This window comes from Hyaena hyaena, unplaced genomic scaffold, assembly GCF_003009895.1.
Source record: "Hyaena hyaena isolate Hyena2069 unplaced genomic scaffold, ASM300989v1 scaffold_78, whole genome shotgun sequence".
NCBI lineage: Eukaryota > Metazoa > Chordata > Mammalia > Carnivora > Hyaenidae > Hyaena > Hyaena hyaena.
The window spans coordinates 2,894,373-2,914,658 of NW_024080710.1; the positions used below are offsets into that span (position 1 = coordinate 2,894,373).

The 20,286-nt window shown below is 53.5% G+C and overlaps 1 protein-coding gene across 1 annotated transcript; it reads left to right on the plus strand.

Moving 5' to 3' along the window:
* Positions 1-2,863: 2,863 nt before the first annotated feature.
* Positions 2,864-20,070, plus strand: LOC120232805 (annexin A8). Its single transcript, XM_039233748.1, has 12 exons — positions 2,864-2,997; positions 7,598-7,688; positions 8,666-8,760; positions 10,120-10,233; positions 11,003-11,093; positions 11,818-11,897; positions 12,395-12,454; positions 12,991-13,084; positions 13,342-13,437; positions 15,115-15,173; positions 16,317-16,439; positions 19,204-20,070. The coding sequence occupies exons 1-12, from the start codon at positions 2,977-2,979 to the stop codon at positions 19,261-19,263; spliced, it is 984 nt and encodes a 327-aa protein (XP_039089679.1). The 5' UTR covers positions 2,864-2,976; the 3' UTR covers positions 19,264-20,070.
* Positions 20,071-20,286: the final 216 nt, after the last annotated feature.

The window sequence follows — 20,286 nt, forward strand, 5'->3', positions numbered from 1 at the left end:
AGGAAGGAAGGAAGGAAGGAAGGAAGGAAGGAAGGAAGGAAGGAAGGAAGGAAGGAAGGAAAAACATTAAGACAGGAACAACAAATTACAAAAATGCCAGAGCTTACCAAAGATCAAAGTTTTAAAATGGCATTAACTTAGAAACTTACTATGACTGGACATAATTGAAGAGAAAAAAAGTGGGAGAATTTGAGAGACGGATCCGCAGAGCTGTCCCTGTTTGACAGAGATAGAAACCAGAAAAGGGAAATTAATAAATGAGGAGAGAATGAGACGCTACAGCCATTGCAGCTCATTCTTTCATCCCCAGTGATCAAAGGATAAAACAAAGGCCCTGAAACTCAAACACACAAAGGAACAAATCCACATTTGCTGACTCACCGGGCCAGACAGGAAACACCACAAAGAAACCCACTGAGTGGTCTGCTAAGAGAGAGAGGCAGCAGACTCCCCAGAAGGTTCTAGAAGGGCTTGTAGGGCTGATCAGGGATGGAGAGCTAGATCTCTAGATGGGACAGAATGGATTCCTGGGTGTGTGCACAGTTGGTTAAAACAAGTTCCACGTTCATAGGGACCAGGGAGGTCTTCACTCAGGCTTGCCACAGCAGTGGGATTCAAAGTCTATGACCAATATTCAAGTCGGATATCGACCGTAGGTTCGTCTTTACCACAATGACAATTTCAATCCTCAGCCAACCTCCAGCCTCACTACTTCACCCCACACTGGGCCTTTGCTATCACTTCTTGCTAAACAGACAAAAACAACCTGAGACCACTCGGAAGGAATGTCTTCTCTTTAGCGGCATGTCCCCTTTCTCTGCCCGTTTCCATTAGACATCACGACAAAGAGGGCTGGGGTTGGGGTTGGGGTTGAGGTTTTTCCTTCCTAACCAATGTCAAAGTCTCAGGCTGTGCCCTGGCTCCCATTCCCCCCTGGCTTCTTAGGGAATTGGGGTCCTTGCTCTGTTTTCTCTCCCCTGTCTTCACTTCTCCTTCTCTACACTCCGAGAGCATTTGAACATGTTCAATCCCCTCCCGCCTTAAAAACACCTTCCTTGGCCCACACAGCCTTCCTGGTAAGGCCACTCTGTATTCGTGTTGCCTTCATACCAACCATATTGCTCCCATGGCACCCACGCCCCCGCACAGCTGAGTGTCTGGAACAGAGCGGCACCCATCATTCTTTGTGCCATGAGTGAAATGTGTGGCTGCGGCTCTTTACAGGAAGCTCCTAACACTGCTCATGGGAAGTCTAGCTCAGCCTGGGGAGATGCTGAACACCCCCAAAGGCAGCCAAGGTTCAGAACCTCTAATGGGGAGGGAGAAGAACAGAAGGCCCAGAAAGAAGACTCAGGGGGAAGTTAGGGTGATAATAAAGAGACTAAGAAGGATGGCCCCTCAGAGGCCCAGGTCGTGTCTGCACCAACCTCTGTGGCCTGTCCTGGTCTCAGGGTCCAGCATTTCTCTCTGGGCTCTGCCAGGGCCCATCACACTAGTCCTATCTAAGGTCTTTCTCATAACTAGACTTCAACCACAGCCTCCTGGAGGGGACCCAGTCCCTAAATACTCACACTCATGCCACAGCATGGGCCCACCCCCACATGCACATGGCATGGGCAGCTGAAGTCCTGAGAAGCCCCACCATCGAGGGCACCTCACTTCTGACCCAAAGGACTCCCTCCCAGGGAGGCTGGGGAGTGTGGGCCCCCAAAGACCAAGAGTAGACCGTTTCTCAGTGAACGTGGCTCTCTGATGCACCTTACAGCGCTATGCAGTAGGGATCCCCAGTCTTCCGGCAGCTCTGGGTGGTGGCTGCCTCCCCTAGCCTCTGCATCCTGGCCCAGCTCTGTCCCCACCCACCCCAGCCCACACTTCCAGAAAGAACAGCCCGGAGACACTGTGTATGTGGAGCAAAGGGTACTGGACTCAGGGTCAGGAAACCAGAGGATTTTGCATCAAGCGATAACTCTTATCTATTGCCCTGAGAGGTTTCACTGAATGTGAAACAATCACACCGCTATGGGGCTCTTTTTCACTCCGGGGATCTGGAAGCCCTGGGAGGGTCTCCCCAAGATGGAGGGGCCTTGGGGCCCCCCTGAGCCACTGTGTTTACCCTGAAGGGTGGGTTAAGAGTTGGGTAGAAAGAGTGTGCCATGGAACACTCTAGTCAGAAGACCCAGGGAAGTCAAGCTCCAGAGAGGAAAAAATGAACCTCTTCCCTCGGGAGTCGGCTCCCTCCCTTGGCTGGCTGGCGTCCCGCGGGGCCCAGCACAGCGTAGGCGCAGAGCAAGTCAGAGAGACCTGGTGGCTGACAGCTCAAGAGGTAGGACTTGTGCAAATGATCTGAACACTGGAGGCTGCTTCTCTCTGCGGAACATGGAGCTCACACCTGCTTCTCAGGGTTGAGGCAAAGAATAAGGGAGACAGAATGCACACAGTGATTAAAGAGGTGTCCAGACTGAGAGACCTCCATAAATGGAGGCCGCCAGTGCTTATGTCCTTTGCAGGGCTCCTCACTGCCTGTTAATGGGGTAGAAACTGCGCAATAAAAGAAAGGGAGATGTGATATCCTTCTTTTTTATATAGATCAGGTCTAGTAAAGACAGTGTGAAACAACAGCCATGTTTACTAAGTGGGGCTTTCAGAGGTCGGGACTCAGAATTTCCAGTCTGCGTTACAGCCACAGCCCAGCCGTCTGGCAGTGAGTGGCCGAATTCCACAGGCAGGCTCGGGCGGTGCCTGGGTGCGGCCTGGGAGCCACAGGAGGGATCCAGAGCCAGGCAGGGCCCAGAGGGAAAGGGAGGGGATGGGGGCGGCGCTGGGTGGGGCCTGGGGCCTGCTTGCACCACCACACCCACCCGCAAGCGACCTGGCCTGCTCATCGGGAGGGCCAGTCCTGTGCCATCTGGGAGTAGAGGAAAGGTGGACACGTACGTCCTCGTCTCTCTGGAGAAAGGCGATTGAGAGGCGAACAAGATGGCCTGGTGGAAAGCCTGGGTAAGTGTGGAGCGAGCAGGGGTGGAAGGTGTGGGTGGACAGATGTCAGCTCAGTCAAGCATGACGCTGCCTGCCGGCCAGGCACCAGGCTGCCCACGGAGGAGGCAAGAGAGAAGAAACTGTCCCAGCCCTAGAGGCACTCACAGTTAGGAGGGAAGTTGAGGGAGGAGGGGCAGACAGATAAAGGAACCCTGAAATGCACTGAGGGGAGCTGAGGGGCTGAGGAAGCCCAGAGGACGAGCCCCAGCAGGGAGGAGTGAGGCTGCTCAAAGCTAGGGCTTATCATGTGTGAGCCATCTGTGCGTGTGTGTGGTATGTATGCACATCCATGTGTTTGAGGAGAATTGAGCAGATGGTTCGTTGCAGAGAGAACATATGTGCAAAAAGCCCAGAAGGGTGGGAAGCTTGGCTTTGGAGCGAAGTAGCTCCAGAGAGGGCCCTGAGTAAGAGGGGAGAGGAATGGGGGAGATAGACCTGAAGAGACAGGCGGGACAGGTCCTAAAAGGCCTCACATGGCAGGCCAAGGGGCTTGGGCTTTACCCTAAGGGTAATGGGGAGCCACTGAAGATCCTTGAGCTGATGAGCAACGTGATCAAATTAGCTGATGGAGGATTGATCAATGCCTACACCTCAGGGCATGGGAGGGCCAGCAGGCCTCCAGGGATCAAGACTTATTCGTCCAGATTGAGGAAAGAGAAGAGAAGGAGGGAGGACCTGGCCCACAGGGGCCTTGAGTGGCTAAAATCCATGCTTTATAGAGTCATGGAGGCCTGAGGTAGGGAAGACCGCAGAGCCTGTCCCCGAGTCTCCTACTGAACTAACAGATTCTTGGGAGTGTTTCATCTGGGTTTGAGTCTGAGGCCATCTCATGCTAAGGAGTTGACAACCCAAGAGGGGGACAAAGAGGACAAGCAGATGACATCTGCAGGTGACATTGTGCCCAGGCACGATGCCTTCATTTCGTCCCCAGGCACACCCAGGTCATCAGGGCTGCTCTTTCCATTTCACAGATGAGGAAACTGAGTCTCGGAGACACTGAGTGCCTGGCTCAGCCCCGGAGCTAGCAGGCAGGGATCTGGCTAGAATTCAGGTCACTCTCCACTCCTGTCCCTAAGCTCTCTGGGAGTGGCAGTGGGTGATCCAGGCTTATCCCGCTTCAGGAAATCTCTTTGTCACAAATGGCTCAACCCAGGGGCTGTCGGGGTCAGACATGCCAGACCTGGACAGAGAGGAAGCTAGCGGCAATGGTGGGGCAGTTGTCTGGGCCCCGGCGAAGCAGCAGGGACAGGTCAAGGGGCTAGAGTGGCCTCCAGTTTTGTCCTGGCCTGGCCTGATACAGACATGGCAAGGAGGGCCCACTTTTCCACGGTCAGCTGCTGGCCTAGCGGGGCCAGCTCTGGGCCTTGCTCCCCGTGCGGCAGGGACCCTACCCAGCCAGGCGGGCGAAGCCTCCTTGCGGGGACCTGCCAACCTGGCAAGATAACGATGGCCTTTGCTGAGCACCTACTGTGTGCCAGACATCATACTAAGCATCTCACATTCAATATCTCCCTTGAGCCTCGTCCCACCTCCACAACGTAGATGCCGGTGCCCTTATCCACAGGTGAAGAAGCTGAGGCACAGGAAACTCAGCAGGCCCCCAAGGTGGCCACATTAGTACGTGCTAGGGTCTGGGTTAGACTCTGAGAAGCCCAATTCCAGATCCCAAATGGTGGGCCTTGGCTGCCCAAAACCAGTGGGGAGATGGGCTTGGGGCAGCAAGATCCCAGGCAGACTGCCAGTGAGGACCAGGCCCAGGACTGGGGGCAGTGGTGGGGGAAGTGGTCTGTGCCTCTCTTACAGAGATGAAGGCCTGTCTCCCGGGCTCCCCAGGGCAGCCCCATGACGGGGGAGTGCAAAGGTGTGGCAGCTTAGCCGAACAGAGCTCTTACAGATAGAGTCGCAGGCAGGACTGACTGAGTCACCTTTTCAGTGAAAATGTTCCTGTCTGGACAAGCCCACTCCAGGCAAGGGGCCCAGACAGACTCTTCCTCCAACAGCGTGGTGTTTCAGATAGGAAGATCTGGAGCCCTATCCTGCCCTGCTTATATTCTGGGGTCTGATTCCAGATAATGGCACTTTTTATCCCCTAACACCATGGAGTGGGAAGAGAGGCTGAGCCTCCTCAATGCAGCAAAATCACAACAAACCCCCAGGGAGCGGCTGACTTACACGCCCACCGGAGCTGACCTCAGACTGGCTGAATGGGCTGCTCCCCAGTGACTCAGTCACTGTGCATTCACTGCCAGCTTGGGGGCAGGGAGAAAGTCCCTTCGGGTGGCACCCAGAGCTCAAGTTCCCAGACACCCTGTGGGCAAGGCTTCCCTTCAGTGAAGGGTTCCAGGAAAGTTCACTGTCTCGAAAAGGTGGAGTCATCAATAGGGTCGAGGAAGTACACAGAGCTCAGCTTCTGAGTCAGGTTATGGGAGCAGTGCCGACCCCACCACTTACTAGCTATGTCACCTGGACAAGCTCTCCGAGCCCAACTCCCTATCCTGTAAAATGCCACATCCATACCTACCTAGTGCGACTATTGGAGAGGTCAAGGAGCTGCACAGCACTGCCCTTACAACACCTAAACCAACTTGCACAAAGGGCCTGGCACAAAGGAGATGATCGACGGCTAACAGTAGGAATAGCAGCTCAGACTCCACAAACAAGGGATACTATGTATTCGTGCACAGGGGATCTTCTGGATGGAATTTGCACAAGGAATTGTTTCTTGTGCATGGTGCATGTTGCTAAGAAATGAGATAGGAAAATCTGTTACCAGACACTTGAAATTCAACCAAAGGTGTAGAAAGACTTTTTACCTCTTACTCAAAAGGAACATTCCTATAGATACCCCACAGATGGCAATCTGCCTTGTATTTTCAGGACCTAATCAGGGCTTAGAAGGATGGATGGATGGGTGAAGAATGTATGAATGAATAGATGGATACATGCAGTGATTAAATGGGTGCATGGATGGGTGGTTAGATGGATGTATGGATGGTTAGAAGGATGGACATGGTGACTAAATGAATGAATACATGGATGGATAGGTGGATGGGTGGATGTGGCCATTAATGTCTTGGTGGAGAGTGGATGGATGAATGAATGAGTGGGCTCAGGGGTGGGTAGGTGAGAAAGTAGATGAGTAGATGAGGGGCAGAGAGAAGGAGTAGGTGTACAGGTGCACAGGAGACCAAACACAATGGAACTAAATTCCTTTCCATTGAAAGATCTCTTGAGTCCTTCTTCAGATTCCAATCTCCTATCTCCCTCCACTCCTCTACTATCCCTTTCCCTCAAACACATACTTTAAAAAAGATTATTCATTTGGATCTGAGAAATTCTACAGGGCACAAATCTAAAGAGCTTTCAGGCCTGCCTTGGATTAAAGATTTGGCCCAAGTCAAAGGCCCAAGTACTTTCTCTTGTTTATATCACAATTTTCAGAGCACCATGCAGCTCTTTCTAAACCTAACCTTCTGTCCTCCATGAGCCCATGGACTTGCAAAGGCCCTAAGCAGTCAGGATGTTCAGCGGGGGATCCTGGCTCTCTACCTTCTTCTAAGTACCCACTTCTCAGCAAGGAGGCAGCTGGAGCTCAGACCATGCCTCTCTTCCCAACCTCGTCTGTACGCTCTCCAGGCAGTGTGTTCAGCTCCACGAAGCCTGTCCTTGCTTGCTCACTGCCCTAGCGGTTTGGGGTGGGTTGTCCTTTCCCACTGCCTGTCAACCGTGCTAGGGGTGGCCATGGGTAGGGCCTGGTCCCTGCCCTCAGATGGCACTAGCTGGGAGAGGCCTGGCCTGATCCAGAGACCACACCCCAGGGCAGGGGCAGGGGAAGGAGAGGTTGTGAGGCTCCCTCCCACAAGCTGTGGTTCTGACTGGTGCCAGCCTATTCACCAAAGAGTCGCTCTGTGGAGGTGACGTGGCAGTCCCACGGAGCCCAGAGGACAACCACAGACCCCTCACAGCCGGGCCAGGCAGGCTGTGGTCTCTCAGGGTTCCTCACCCAATAGCAGCTTCCCCACGCAGCTGACACCTGAGCGGCTGGCCTGCGTCAGAGACCTCCCAGGAGGGCTAACCCGGAGCTACGTGCGCACAGGATGTTCTGCGATTCGTGCTCCTTTGTACACACACCCTGCAGCGCCCCCTACTCCCTCACCCCGGGGGCAACCTGGGGGCTTAAGATTCTCTCTCTCTCAAAATAAAAATTCTCTCTCTCTCTCCCTCTGCCTCTCCCCCTCTTGAGATTGTTCTCTCTCTCTCTTTCTCAAAAACTTAAAATTTTAAATAAAGGCTCCCCTTCCTCAACACATATCTGCTGGTAACTGACATATCCAGAAGCTGCAGTCCTGGACCAGGGAGGACCCCTCGGCCCTCCCTTCACCCAAGGAGGACAGTCGGGACAGCCAAGCCCGGCGGGGGCAGGAGGGGCTGAGCCTCCACCGCTGGCCCGCAGGGGCTGAACCGTGCGCTCTCCCCTGCAGGGGCAGCCTGCGAGGTGGGCCGGCAATCTGCTCTGCCCTCCCTGCCTTCCTGCTTTGAACGCGCCGGGGTTCTTTTGCAGATTGAACAGGAGGGTGTCACGGTGAAGAGCAACCCCCACTTTAACCCAGACCCGGATGCAGAGACCCTCTACAAAGCCATGAAGGGGATTGGTGAGTGGATGTCCTCAGCCTTCACTCGAGAGCACCTGTCCACTCTGCTCAAGACTGCTGCGCTCACAGCTCTGCAGAGGGGATGCCATGGAACAGCTTGGGACTCTGGGGCTGACTCCTGGCACCCAGAGAGGCACACAGGCCCCCTCCCCCAGCCCTGGTCTCGGTACCCCCAACCCCAGGGTAGGAGAAGGGGAAGGGTGGTTGCGCCTCCCTGGGAGGAAAGAGAAGGTCATCTGCTGTGCACGCCTATGTGTCCTTGGGTAGGCAGCTTTACCCGGCTGAGCCTGAGGCCTCAGGAACTCTGGACCTGCCCCCTCAGTGTAAATTTCAGAAGGGATGAAGCTGGGGGTTTGTAGGGCTGACCTAGGACACTCAGCGTCCCCCCACTGCTTGGGCCAGGCGCAGGTAGCCTCCTTCCCGTCTCCAGTGTGGATTCCTGAAGCCAGCCAGGGCCCAGAACCACCATTTCTAGATGTACCTTGACAGCATGTTCATGACCCCTACTTCCTATGAGATCTCTACTGTCATCTCCACTTCCCAAAGGAGAAAACTCGGGGAGATGAAGCTGCTTGCCTGCTGGCTGCTGGGGCAGGACTCAGATCCAATTTGTGGGGCCCTCAGTCCTATCTTTCCCCCACATCTATCAGCACAAGTGAAGACAGAATGGGAGGTCCACTGTCTGAGCTCCAAAGGCCCCAGACGGTGTCCAGAGCAGATCAGATCACCAGAGCGTCCTCAGATTCTATCACTCTGAGACTGGCCCCAGGCAGCACCCCAACGCTATGTGAGTAGATGGTGGGGAAAGGACAGAAGGATTTCTGAGTGTCTTATCGATACCATGAAAACCGTCAGGTTTTGGAGCTATCTAGGTGGTGTGTGCCCACTGCTTGGCCACCAAGCAGCTTCCCTCCCTCCTGCTCATCCCCGCAGCCTCCCTGGGGCAGTGGGGGTGCTCACACTGTGCATCCCTGCAGGGACCAACGAACAGGCCATCATCGATGTGCTCACGAAGAGAAGCAATGCACAGCGGCAGCAGATTGCCAAGTCCTTCAAGGCGCAGTTTGGCAAGGTAAAGGTGGGACTGGAGTCAGGTTTGCTTGGGGTGGGGGTGGGGAGGTACTGCTGTGGCCAGAGACAGCCTGGGTGGTGGTGGGGGGTGGGGGGGGAGCTCCACCCTGGACAAGGCCCTTGGCTCGAAGCCAGCTTCTAGAACCATGGGGCAGATAGGGCAGTTACACTAAAACTATTAATTGTTTATCTGAAGTTAGAATTTCACTAGCCATCCTGTGTTTTATTGGGAAAAGCTACCTATGGCTCCTCACACCCCTGGCTTGGTGTCAGGCATCCTACAGTCCAGCCTGACGCCTCCTCCCCTCCACCCCCGTCTCTCACGGAGCTCCATGGCCCGTCCTTGAGCTGTTTCCCCGCCTCTGTGCCTTGCTCATCCTGTTCCCAGAGCCTGGAATGCCCTTCTCTTGACCACACTCAGAGGTGCAGACCAAGCTCTCCTCTGTTCTATGTCACAGGACTCTCTCTTCATCTTGGAGTTTCTTGTGCCCCAAGCCTACTCCCTTTGCCTCCAGGGAACTCCAGGGGGCAGGAAGCACACAGGCTGGACCCCTTTTCTCCCCACCTCCTTCCACCAGCCAGAGTCAGAGCCAGGCACTGGGGGCATTAGCCAAACACAGGAACAAAGGCACACGTAGCCACGGCTGGAGGAAGCCTCCGTCAATGCATGTCATTAGATGGGAGATTGGGCTCAGGAAAGTGAATGGTGAAGTTCTAATATTCCAGGGGCACCAATGTCCTTTTTTATTGTTTTAAATGTCTTTCTCTTTATCTTCACAACTTGCATTATTCTCTGCACTCAGCATTAGGGGGACCTGATGTTTTAAGAGGTTGAGTAAGTTACCCAAGATCTCAGAGCCTATAGGCAACCAGGTTGGGATTTAAATCCAGGTCTCACAAGGTCCTTGGTCCTTTGCTGTGCTGTGCAGATCAGCTGGGTGTGGTCTTGTGGCTTCTTCTGGAGACCAGCATCCCTAGAAGGAGACACACGTGAGATAGATCCCTTAATTCAATCATGCGTCTATTGAGTGTCCGGGGGCTCTGAAGGCACTTGATGATGAGCAGTGACAAATGTGTATTTCGGACCAGCGTTACACTGACAGCTGTTGAGCCGCACACGTCTCTTGGCCAATCCCCTAGGCAATGGTATATAGCAGGAGCATCTATGTCTCCATTTCGCAGGCAAGGGTGATGATGCTCTGAGAGGCTAAGTTGTTGGCCCAAGAGACCCCAGCCGGCACCAGTGCATGGCAAAGCCCACAGGGGAGTCCAGCAGAGCCTGCGAGGACTGGCTGCCACCCTGCTGTCTGCACTCAGGTGGCCACAACATCCAGAACATTGTCCTTCCTTCTTGCATTAGGATCTCACCGAGACCTTGAAGTCAGAGCTGAGTGGCAAGTTTGAGAGGCTCATCGTGGCCCTCATGTACCCGCCATACCGATATGAAGCCAAGGAGCTGCATGATGCCATGAAGGTAACTAAGCAGGTGGGGTGGGGGAGGGGCAGAAACGCCGAGGAGGACTGGGTGGGGGCGCTGCCAGGGACACCTTCCCCCAGAGAGCCTGGCACTGGGAGCTCCGAGCTCCCCTTGAGCCTCTTTTTGAAATGACCAAGCTGGGTGAGCCTGCAGCCGGCGGCCCAGACTGCCCCCACACCCAGACTGGCTGGCCTCTGCCGTCCTGGGGCCATGAGGAAGCCAAAATCGGCACTTCTCCGGACAGCGCCAGACCACGTGTGCAAGAATTAGAGAGCACCGTCTGTCTGGTGCCTCGGATTTCCTATTACTACCACTGCTCCTTCAGCCCTCGCAGATGGTCAGGAGTGAATCAGGGTCCAGCAACTAGATGCATCCTCATAGAAAGGATGCTCACTGGGTGTGCATGCCCAGCATTTTACATCTGTTATCTCTAATCCACCTTCGAGGCGGGGCAGCTCTTTATCCTCAGGACCGATGTGGAGCCTTAGGCCCAGAGAGGTGAAGTGACCTGCTAGAGACCACCCAGCATGGAGGGCAGAGCCGAAACAGAGCTTTCCCATCACCTCGCTTGCCCACAGGATCCACCCCTGGAGACAAACACGTGCGACTTTCCCCACAAACACCCCCAGCGAAGGCCCCCACCAGAGCAGGCAGAGCAGGGACCCGTTCTTCCTGAGACTCTCTCTCTTGCTTCTAGATAAGAGGGGTAGACAGAGCAGGAGGGCACCGGCGGAGCTTTCCGGCAGACAGTGGTTTTTATCCACAGGGCTTGGGAACCAAAGAGGGAGTCATCATTGAGATCCTGGCTTCTCGGACCAAGAACCATCTGCAGGAGATAATGAAGGCATATGAGGAAGGTAAGGGAAGGTGAGGGGCGCCAGGTAAAGGCTCACTTGAAAATGGCCACAAGCTTTGGCAGCCTGGCAGAGGACAGGGGACCAGCAGTGCACTGAGCCTTTCTGGGCCTTTCCACACACGGGCGCTAAACACCTACTGTGTGCCTGGTCCTGTGCCTGATGGTCTCTAAGCCCCCTTAAGCCCAAGGGCTGCTGGGCAGAGGGGCACGCACCCTAAGCTCTCTGCCTCTTGAAGACATGGCCTTGCTGTGGGTCCAGGGCTGTGTCAGCACTGGGCAGGGCTGGCTCCAAGCTGGCTGGACACAGGCTGACCCTGGGGACTGTGGGGAGCCCTGTTGCAATGGAGGGGTGGGGGGCGGAGAGCAGACCACAGGCCAGCTCTCATGGAATCTACAGGATTCAATGTAAACAGAGGTAAGCATGTCCTCCACGTGGTCTGTCTGGTGGGCAACGTGCCCAAAGGCTCTGGCTTTGCCAAACCACAAATGAAGCGGGCTTCCTGGCCTGGCCCACCTTTGCGACTGGAGCTGGGTTGCCAATCTGTGCTGCTTCCTAGTTCAGAATGACCACCAGGTGGTGGAGCCTCTGCCATTCAGACGCTTGGTGCATAAACCCACTCCGTGTGACTCGTTCTTATCAGCAGGCTTTAACCGGCGGAAGTGTGGGAAGTGGGGCTGGGAGGGGGAAAGCGGGTCTGTGCCTCACATGTCTGTTTCCCCTGCAGACTATGGGTCCAGCCTGGAGGAAGACATCCAAGCAGACACCAGCGGCTACCTGGAGAGGATCCTGGTGTGCCTCCTGCAGGTATCACGGTTCCGGGCTGCTAGGAGCCCCTTGCCTGGAGGACCCCAGCAGATGGACTCCAGGGAGCGGTTCTTGGACAGAGCTGTTGGGGTGAGGTGGAGGTACCGCCAAGGTACAGCCCGAGTGGCCTGGGCTCATTGGGTACCTCCCAGCGTGGTTGGAGGCTTCTCACACCTGCACCTCCCAGACGGCCACACGGGGGCGCCCTAGAACTGGGAGGAAAGTGCCCTGTCCCCTAGTGGGTCCTTCACACACAGCCCATGCAGACACTCTGCTTTCCTCAGCTCACTGATTCCCCTAGCTCAGCACGAGGCAGCCATTACTACTCTTATTTTACAGATGAGAAAATCTGATCCTGGAGAGGACAGCTGGCCTGCTGAAGTGGCCATGGCCAAAAAGCTGTAGAGCCCTGCCTTCCCTCCTGTGTGGCTCTCCCCTCTGCGCCAGCTTCTCTGCTGGGCTGGCCTCCCTTACATAGTCACCCTTTCTGTTCCTAGGGCAGCAGGGATGATGTGAGCGGCTTTGTGGACCCAGGCCTGGCCGTCCAAGATGCACAGGTGAGGCTACATTAACACCCTCTGCCGCTACTGCCCCATGGGCCTCCTTCCCCACCCTCGGCCACCTAGACTCTTGGGGCTGATGCCTGAGAGCCTCCCTCAGCCCGTCTGCCCATCTGGGTTCTCTTTGGCACTAAGCTAGGCTGGGACCCAGCCTCTACCTCTGCAGACCTCTATCGTCTTGGTGTTCCAGGAGGGAAGTGAGGGTGTTGGGGAGACTCAGAAACAGGAAAGGGAATGACTTGGCGGGGGGGTCTGCTGGAGCTCTGTCCTGGCAGGAACAGCCCACCAACCTAGGGACTTGAGGCCTCTGAGGACCAGAAGGGCATATGCAGATCGCTATAGTTCTGCCTGCTGGCAGAGTGCTTAGAGATGCCCAGAGACAGAGCAAAGCCTCCGGGGGAAGCAGGGGAGTTCCCAGAGTGGCTTCTGGCCTGGTACTCAGAAGGGATTTTCACCGACCTGGTGGGAGGGTCGGGGGAACCCCCACCTCCCTGCTCCCCTTCATGGGCTTGTTGCGGCTGTCCCAATGCTAGGATCTGTATGCAGCGGGCGAGAAGATTCATGGGACTGACGAGATGAAGTTCATCACCATCCTGTGCACGCGCAGTGCCACGCACCTGATGAGAGGTACCGGGGAGGGAGGGATGCAATGTCAGGCTGCACAGGGCACCCTGGCCACAGGGCTGCTCCCGTCACGCTGAGTAGCCAGTGTGCATCCTTGTCTAGTCATGAAGCTGGGGAGAGAGACAAGGAGACCTGGACCCTTTCCCCGGCAACCAAGCAGAGGTCAGGGGCGGCATGTGGATATGCAGTCTCTGATCTGAGATGCTGGGGGTGTCACACTGAGGCCTGTATATCCCTTAAGGGAGGATGTCTCTCTACAGTGTTTGAGGAATATGAGAAAATCGCCAGCAAGAGCATTGAGGACAGCATCAAGAGTGAGACCCACGGCTCCCTGGAGGAGGCCATGCTCACAGTGGGTAAGAGATGGGGCTCGGCGACCAGACACGCAGGTGACCACAGTCACAGGGCTCGGCAGTGGGGCAGTGCCCAGGGTAGCAATTGTAAGCACCTGGGTACCTATTTCCACCTTCAAGGGACCACCGCTGGCCACCACCAGGCCACACAATACATGTACCCTTCAGCTCAGCACACTGGAATTATTCCAGCCCCAGTGTCTTCAGTGTGCTTTATCCCACCAAGGACTATTCTCGGTACTGCCCACATAATCCCCGTGCTGTGTGAGTGTGTGAGTGTGAGCATGAGGCATGTGAGAATAAGTGAGCATGTGAATGTGTGTGCACATTTGCAGGATTATGTCAGACCCAGGGCCTGCGCTTCCCTCCACCAGCCACACAGTGAAAATTCTGGGTCTACTGTGAAGCCCTGAAGAAAGTCACCTGTCTAGACCTTAGCCAGCAGCCTGATCTGTTCCTTGGTTGCTGATTGAAGAAATGATGATATATAGTTGGAATCCACACTGAGAGATTGATGGTCTGATGTCAGGGAGCATTGAGAGCCTTCCCTAAGGCATGACCACACCTTGGGGGCCAGAACTGAGATCACAGGGAGGTGAACCATTGCACAGCTGAGGCCCAGGGGCAGAGGGACTTTTCCTCTCCTCCCTCCTATGATGGAGCCAAGGTCAGGGCCCTGGGGCTAGGACACTCACCTCCACACCAGGCTGTCCCCATTTGGTGCTGGGCAGTCAGGGGAATTCCACAATGTGTCTGGGTCTTTCAGGGTGGCCTGAGGCATCTGGAACTCCCCAGCAGGCTTTGACTGCCATGATAAAAACCAGTCTAGGTTGGAGCATCTCAGCGCCGCCCCCCCCCCCCCCCCCCCCCCCCCGCTCCAATCTCAGTGAGTCAGCCCCTGTATGGAGTTTGAACAACCTCCTGATAAATCTTCAGGCAGGGAAAGGCAAAGGTGTGCAGTGCTCTATTGGGCTGGGCACTTCCTATCGTCCTTGAAGACTCCAATCATTCCCTTCACAGATGAGGATGGTGTAAGGCAGGCAGGTCAGAGAATGAGGTCGTGCCAGACCATGGGCAGGCCATTGAACCAATCGGCCTACTTCAAGCAAGACCCACACTCTTTCTGCTGCCCTGGGCTAGAGAGCTGTCCCTGACCCAGATGCCAAGTCTCTGAAACAGAATCCATGAAAACGAGCATGGGACCCACCCTCTGGTGTCCTTAGTGCTCTGGGGCTGGGCCCCATCTGTCACATGGAAATTCAAATGATAAGTGACATGTAAAGTGGGCACTCTGAGGCCAGTGGTCACCATAACCAAGGCCCTTCTGTGGAGCTGAGTGGCTGGCTTCTTGGCAAAGCTGGCTCTGGAGTATAAGAGCCCAGGGGCTGCCCTGGACAGAGCCATTCTCCGATGCGCCATCTCTGTGGACCCCAGTGCATTTACACCTCCTGCTTTGCCTGCTTGCTCTGTGCCTTCGGACCTGTGCCCAGTGCCTCCAAGCTTCCTTCCCTGTCCCACCCCACCCAATACCCTAGTTTTTGAACTACACAAAGCATAAATAAATAGGCCAAGAATTGCAGAAGGCTAGCCCTTAAGACCCAAGGCAGGACATAAATAGATAAACATGCATGCAATGCAGCCTACAACCTCTAGTGTTAACAGAGCTTTCCTGTTTGCCAGTGAAATGCACCCGGAACCTCCACAGCTACTTTGCAGAGCGACTTTACTACGCCTTGAAGGTAATTATTCTGTCTTGTGTGTCCCCTATTATCAGCCCTACTGGGCTCCAACTGCAAAGCCAAAGTGTTCAGAGCCACTACCATCTTCGACACTGTGTCTTCTCTTATTCCAACCTCTTGTGATCAGAATGCTGTAGTCTTCAAACGGCAAACTGAGACTGGGGAAGGGAATCCACACCTTCTGAGGGTGAATCTGAGTAGGTGTTTTCACAGGTGTTCACTGTACTGAACTTCTATCACAATCCTGTGAGATCTGTGTCATAACTGCTATCTTAGAGGTGGTGAAACTAGGGCTTGTGGTCAAGGTCACACAGCTTGTAAGTGGCTGAGCCTTGATTTGAACTCAAGCCAGTCCACCTGTCCTTTTTATCTCACCATGTGACCTCCCTGAGGGAGCAGGAAGTCAAGGCACCCTTTGAATGGAAGTTCAGAGCGAGATTGCCACATGCGGTGCTCCACTTTCTCGTACATCCCAGACATGCCAGTCTGGGTCTGTCTGTTGTCCAAGAGCCTGCAGTAGCCATTCAAACAGATGTCCAGGCCACTTGTATCAGGTGAAGTTTCCAGCACCTGGAACCAAATTGGAAGATAGACATTCAAAGTGATTCCCTGAGACTGAAGTCAGTGCCCACCTTTTCTGATCTGTGCTTGCTGGTACCACCTGAACTTAGAGCCCTAAGTTCTCTGGCCAGGAAGTGAGAGAGGGCATGGGGTTCCCTGGGCCATGGTGCCATCTGACATGAGACTAGTCAAAGATGCAAGTAATCAGAAAGGTCCTGCTTATGACTTAGCCAGTTGAGCTGAGCTTCATGATGTTGCTACCTGAGGAAAAAATCTTATTCCTAGAGCGGCGAGTATTCTGTGCCTAGAATCTGATGTGGCAAACCCAGCAAACAGTGCACTCTGGGACATTTGGCTCCCAATAGGGGCTGATACGTGGGCAATGAGGGAGAGAGATTGAGGGAATGGAGATCCTGAGCTACTAAAGCACCCCTCTCAGTGCTTCACCTGTGAAGCAGAGGCTCATTCCTTCATCTCTGTCCCCCGTGAAAGTCCCCTGCACCCAAAGCACAGATGTGTCCATCATCACAGAGATGGACCAGAAAGACAAGCAGTGATTGATGCTTGCTGCATCTTGTCCAGGGAGCAGGGACACGCGATGGGACCCTGATAAGAAACATCGTTTCAAGGAGCGAGATTGACTTAAATCTCATCAAGTGCCAGTTCACGAAGATGTATGGCAAGACCCTAAGCAGCATGATCATGGTAAGCCATGAGTTCCTGATTCCATCCCTCGTTTGAAACAGAGGCATTACTGGAAGACCTGGATGGTGTGACCAGAGTCCTAAGTCACATGTGCCCATCCCTTCCCAGCGGGTGTCACACTCGAGCATTCGTTGCCATGCAGTGTGTAAAGGGATCAACAAGGGGGTGAATGTGGCTAGGGCTGGGAGGGGACATGGGCAGGTGCACAGAGACCAGATCATGGAGGCCCATGTACATCGCACCCAGAGTTGGCTTTGCGCTCAAGCTATGGTTGCCCCTTTGAAAATGACACACTGAATCCTCTCAGAGGAAGGAAGCCATATTCAAATGTCAATGACAATAAATAGTTTGGTAGGAACTGGGTAATAGCTTTCAAGTCCAGACTTAGATAGTCCTAGCAGCACAATCTTAAGGAGATAAATCAGATGGGCTCCTGCATGTTGCCTACCAGATGCTGGTCAGTGAACCTTCTGGAGCTGAGAAAATGCAGTGACAATCACACCACTGTGAATCATACCTCTTCTAGTTATTAATGCAAATGTGGCCTTGACAGTTTCGTTAGCAGAAACCAAACCTCGAGAAATATAACCCTGAGTCTCCATTGGCTGCTAAGTCAAGTCTCTAGTTATTTCACAAATGTCTGTTGTCAACCTCACTGTCCAAGAAACACATAGCTCACAGTAAGTTAAAAAGACATTTCTACTTTACAGTGCTTCAGGATAGGCCAGTGCGTAGGTGGGGGTGAGGAACAGTGGAATTATTCTTTGTTTTGTTTTTGGCTTTCCAGCCAGTATCGTCAAAAGATAGGAGAGCTACCCACGACCCAGCCCCAGTTCCTGACATGTCACCTGCAGCAATGACTTTCCCAGCATCCAGTCTCAGGAGAGTGTTAGGGATTTTTTTTCAACCATACATGGCTTCTGTAGCATCAGGGAAATGTGTCTACCTTCTCACCATCGCAGTTAGATGCAGCCACAGGCAGACTTCAGAGGGACAAAAACTCTGAGCAAGAATGGTCACAGCATCCAGCATGTAGACTTCATGGAGAGTTAGCAGGCCAATTAGTGTCTGATCAATGTAATCGATGATCTAGTTCCTGGGCTAGACATACAAGAAGCCCACCTTCGTTAGGTTTTGCCTACAGCTGTCACTCACGGAAATTTAGTTGAAACTGGCAAATATTTTCTTTTTATATAAACCACTCTCTGTAGATGTCATTAAGGCAAAAATGATTTCCAACAGGGAAACCAGCATTAAAACTCCTGTATAGAAATTAATAGAAAAATTTATAAAAGCTCCGTGGATAACTTTACACTTGCACATTTAAAAAGATAGATACAATGAATAGTTCTCTGGAAAAAAGCAAAGTAACACAGAAACAAAAATACTGTATTACAAAAACTGTTTTGTGAATAGTAAAAAAGAGAGAGAAAGGAAGGAAAGCAAGAAGGAAGGGAGGGAGAGAGAGAGGAAAGAAAGAAGGAAGAAAGGGAGGGAAGAAGGAAGGGAGGGAGGAAGGAAAAAATTTAAAATGTAGTTAAAAATCTACAAGAAAATTTCAGGCCCAAATAATGATTATACAAGCAAATCTGACAAAACAGATAAGGACTAGGTGATTCCCATCAGGCATACACTGCTGTAGCGCATAGGAAAGGGGAACTCGCCTGGGTGGCTCAGTCAGTTAAGCATCTGACTTTGGCTCGGCTCAGGTCATGATTTCACAGTTCATGAGTTCCAGCCCTGCATCAGGCTCTATGTTGACAGCTCAGAGCCTGGAGCCTGCTTCAGATTCTGTGTGTGTCTCTCTCTCTGCCTCTGCCCCTGCTCCACTCATGCTGTCTCTCTCTTCTTCAAAAATAAATTAAAAAAAAAAAACATTAAAAAAAAAAAAGGAAAGGGGAACTTGCCCCGCCCAACCACTTCTATCCTCACCCTCCCCTTTTCCTCAACCACATAAAAAGGGAGTCGGTGATATGCCTTCCCCTGTTCTCCCTGGCTCTGTGCACAGACCCTTGACCAGCCAGACCTACCAGGACCTGTGTCATTGCCAAGGGGGACTGGCAGACCACAGAAATGGCATTCAGCCATTGGCCTTGCAGGGTCTATCCTATGTGAGCCAGCTGCTGAGCAGGCAAGTCCCAGTTTCCCCTGCTATTCACTCCTCAGCACATCTTAGCAACGCTCGTTTCAGCATCAAGGTCATCTGATAGATGAACAGGAGTCTCAGGGTGGAGACAGGACTTGCCTCAGCCACAGGGTCAGTGAGCGATAGAGCTGTGGTCTGAGTTCTGCGTGGACCCAAAGCCTGGGCTCTCACCACCTCCCACCCACCCCTTGACTCTAGGTTTGGCCCTGAGGGCCCCGCTTTCGCCTCCATTCAACATAAGTAGGTGTTCAATAAATGATGGGTTGTGTCGAATAAATGAATGGTGGCACTTGCCCGGGTCCTGACATGGAGAAGAGTCTTGGGACAGTTGATGGGGGTGGGGGACCATCTAATGCCTTCCTTGCTCCAGAGCAGAACTGTGTCTCTGATTCGTTTTCTGCATGAAGCTCCCCTGTACTAGTAAGAGAATCAGACAGAGATAAAAAGAAATTGTCTGAAATGGAAAACAAGAAAAGGTGGGTGACAGCATGGGCCTCTGTCATGGGAACCCACACAGGGATGTAGGGATGTGCCAGGTCTCTTCCCGAGGACCATGACTCGTAGTCATAACAGCAGGTGACAGATATGCCTTGACTCTCTTGTCCCCCCCGTCCTCAGGGAGACACCAGCGGTGACTACAAGAACGCCCTGCTGAACCTGGTGGGCAGCGACTCCTGAAGGCTCAGCGTGGGGCAAAGACCAAGAAGCCGGAGCCACGGGGCCCTGCCTGTTCAACCTTGGCCATGGATTGCAGGGGGGTGGTGGGGAGGGGTCGGAGGTACAACTTGCCTTTCAGTCTTCTATCTCCCAGCTTCTAGCGCTTTCCAGCTTTCTCTGCCTGGGGCTCCTCCCTCCACTGCCCGCCCTTTCTGGTCAGTTCCCGGTATGAGCACATTGCCACCTCAGTAGAACTTGACCTGACAGACACCTCGGTGAAGGGGTTGTTTCTTCCTCCGCACAAGGAGCTTCCCAAGCTTGACGGGCCACAGAGTCACCTGTGCCCAGGTCGTGCAGATACACAGCCCCATCCCGTCTACGACATCAGGGTCTGCAGAGAAAAGACCAGAGAATATGGAATTTGCATAAGCATCTCAGCTGAGACGCCTCTCTGAAAGGCCACCGGGTGGGTGGGGAGGGGGGGGGGCCCGCAGAACCCATTTGCTTCAGAGCACACGCGTGTGAGCCGCTGAGAGAGAAACACATACATTAGGGCCCACTGGGAGGTCACTCACATTCATTCACGAGCCTCCTCTAAAAAATCTAACAACTTGAGGCTATAGGTAGAATAAAAAATTCCCTTGCTGTCTAATAGAGAAAGCTGCAAATCCACCCCACAGACGCCGTGTCCTGAGGGGCCCGGGCTTATCCCGTCCTTGATCAGACGAGCTGCTCTTTCCTCCCCTGACAGGAGCCGGGGGCATCTCTCCTTCAGACCAAATGTGTTATGCTTTTCAGAAAAATAAAGATTTGTACATTCTCATCTAAGTGCCTTTGGATTTCTATCAGTGGCCAGAGAAGGACCAATTTAATTTGTCGGCATTCATGTGATCTTTAAAAGCTTGGGGTAGGGGCACCTGGGTGACTCAGTAGGTTAAACGCCTGACTTTGGTTCAGGTCATGATCTTGCGGTTCATGATTTTGAGCCCCGTGTAGGGTTCTGTGCTGACAGCTCAGGGCCTGGAGCCTGCTTCAGATTCTGTG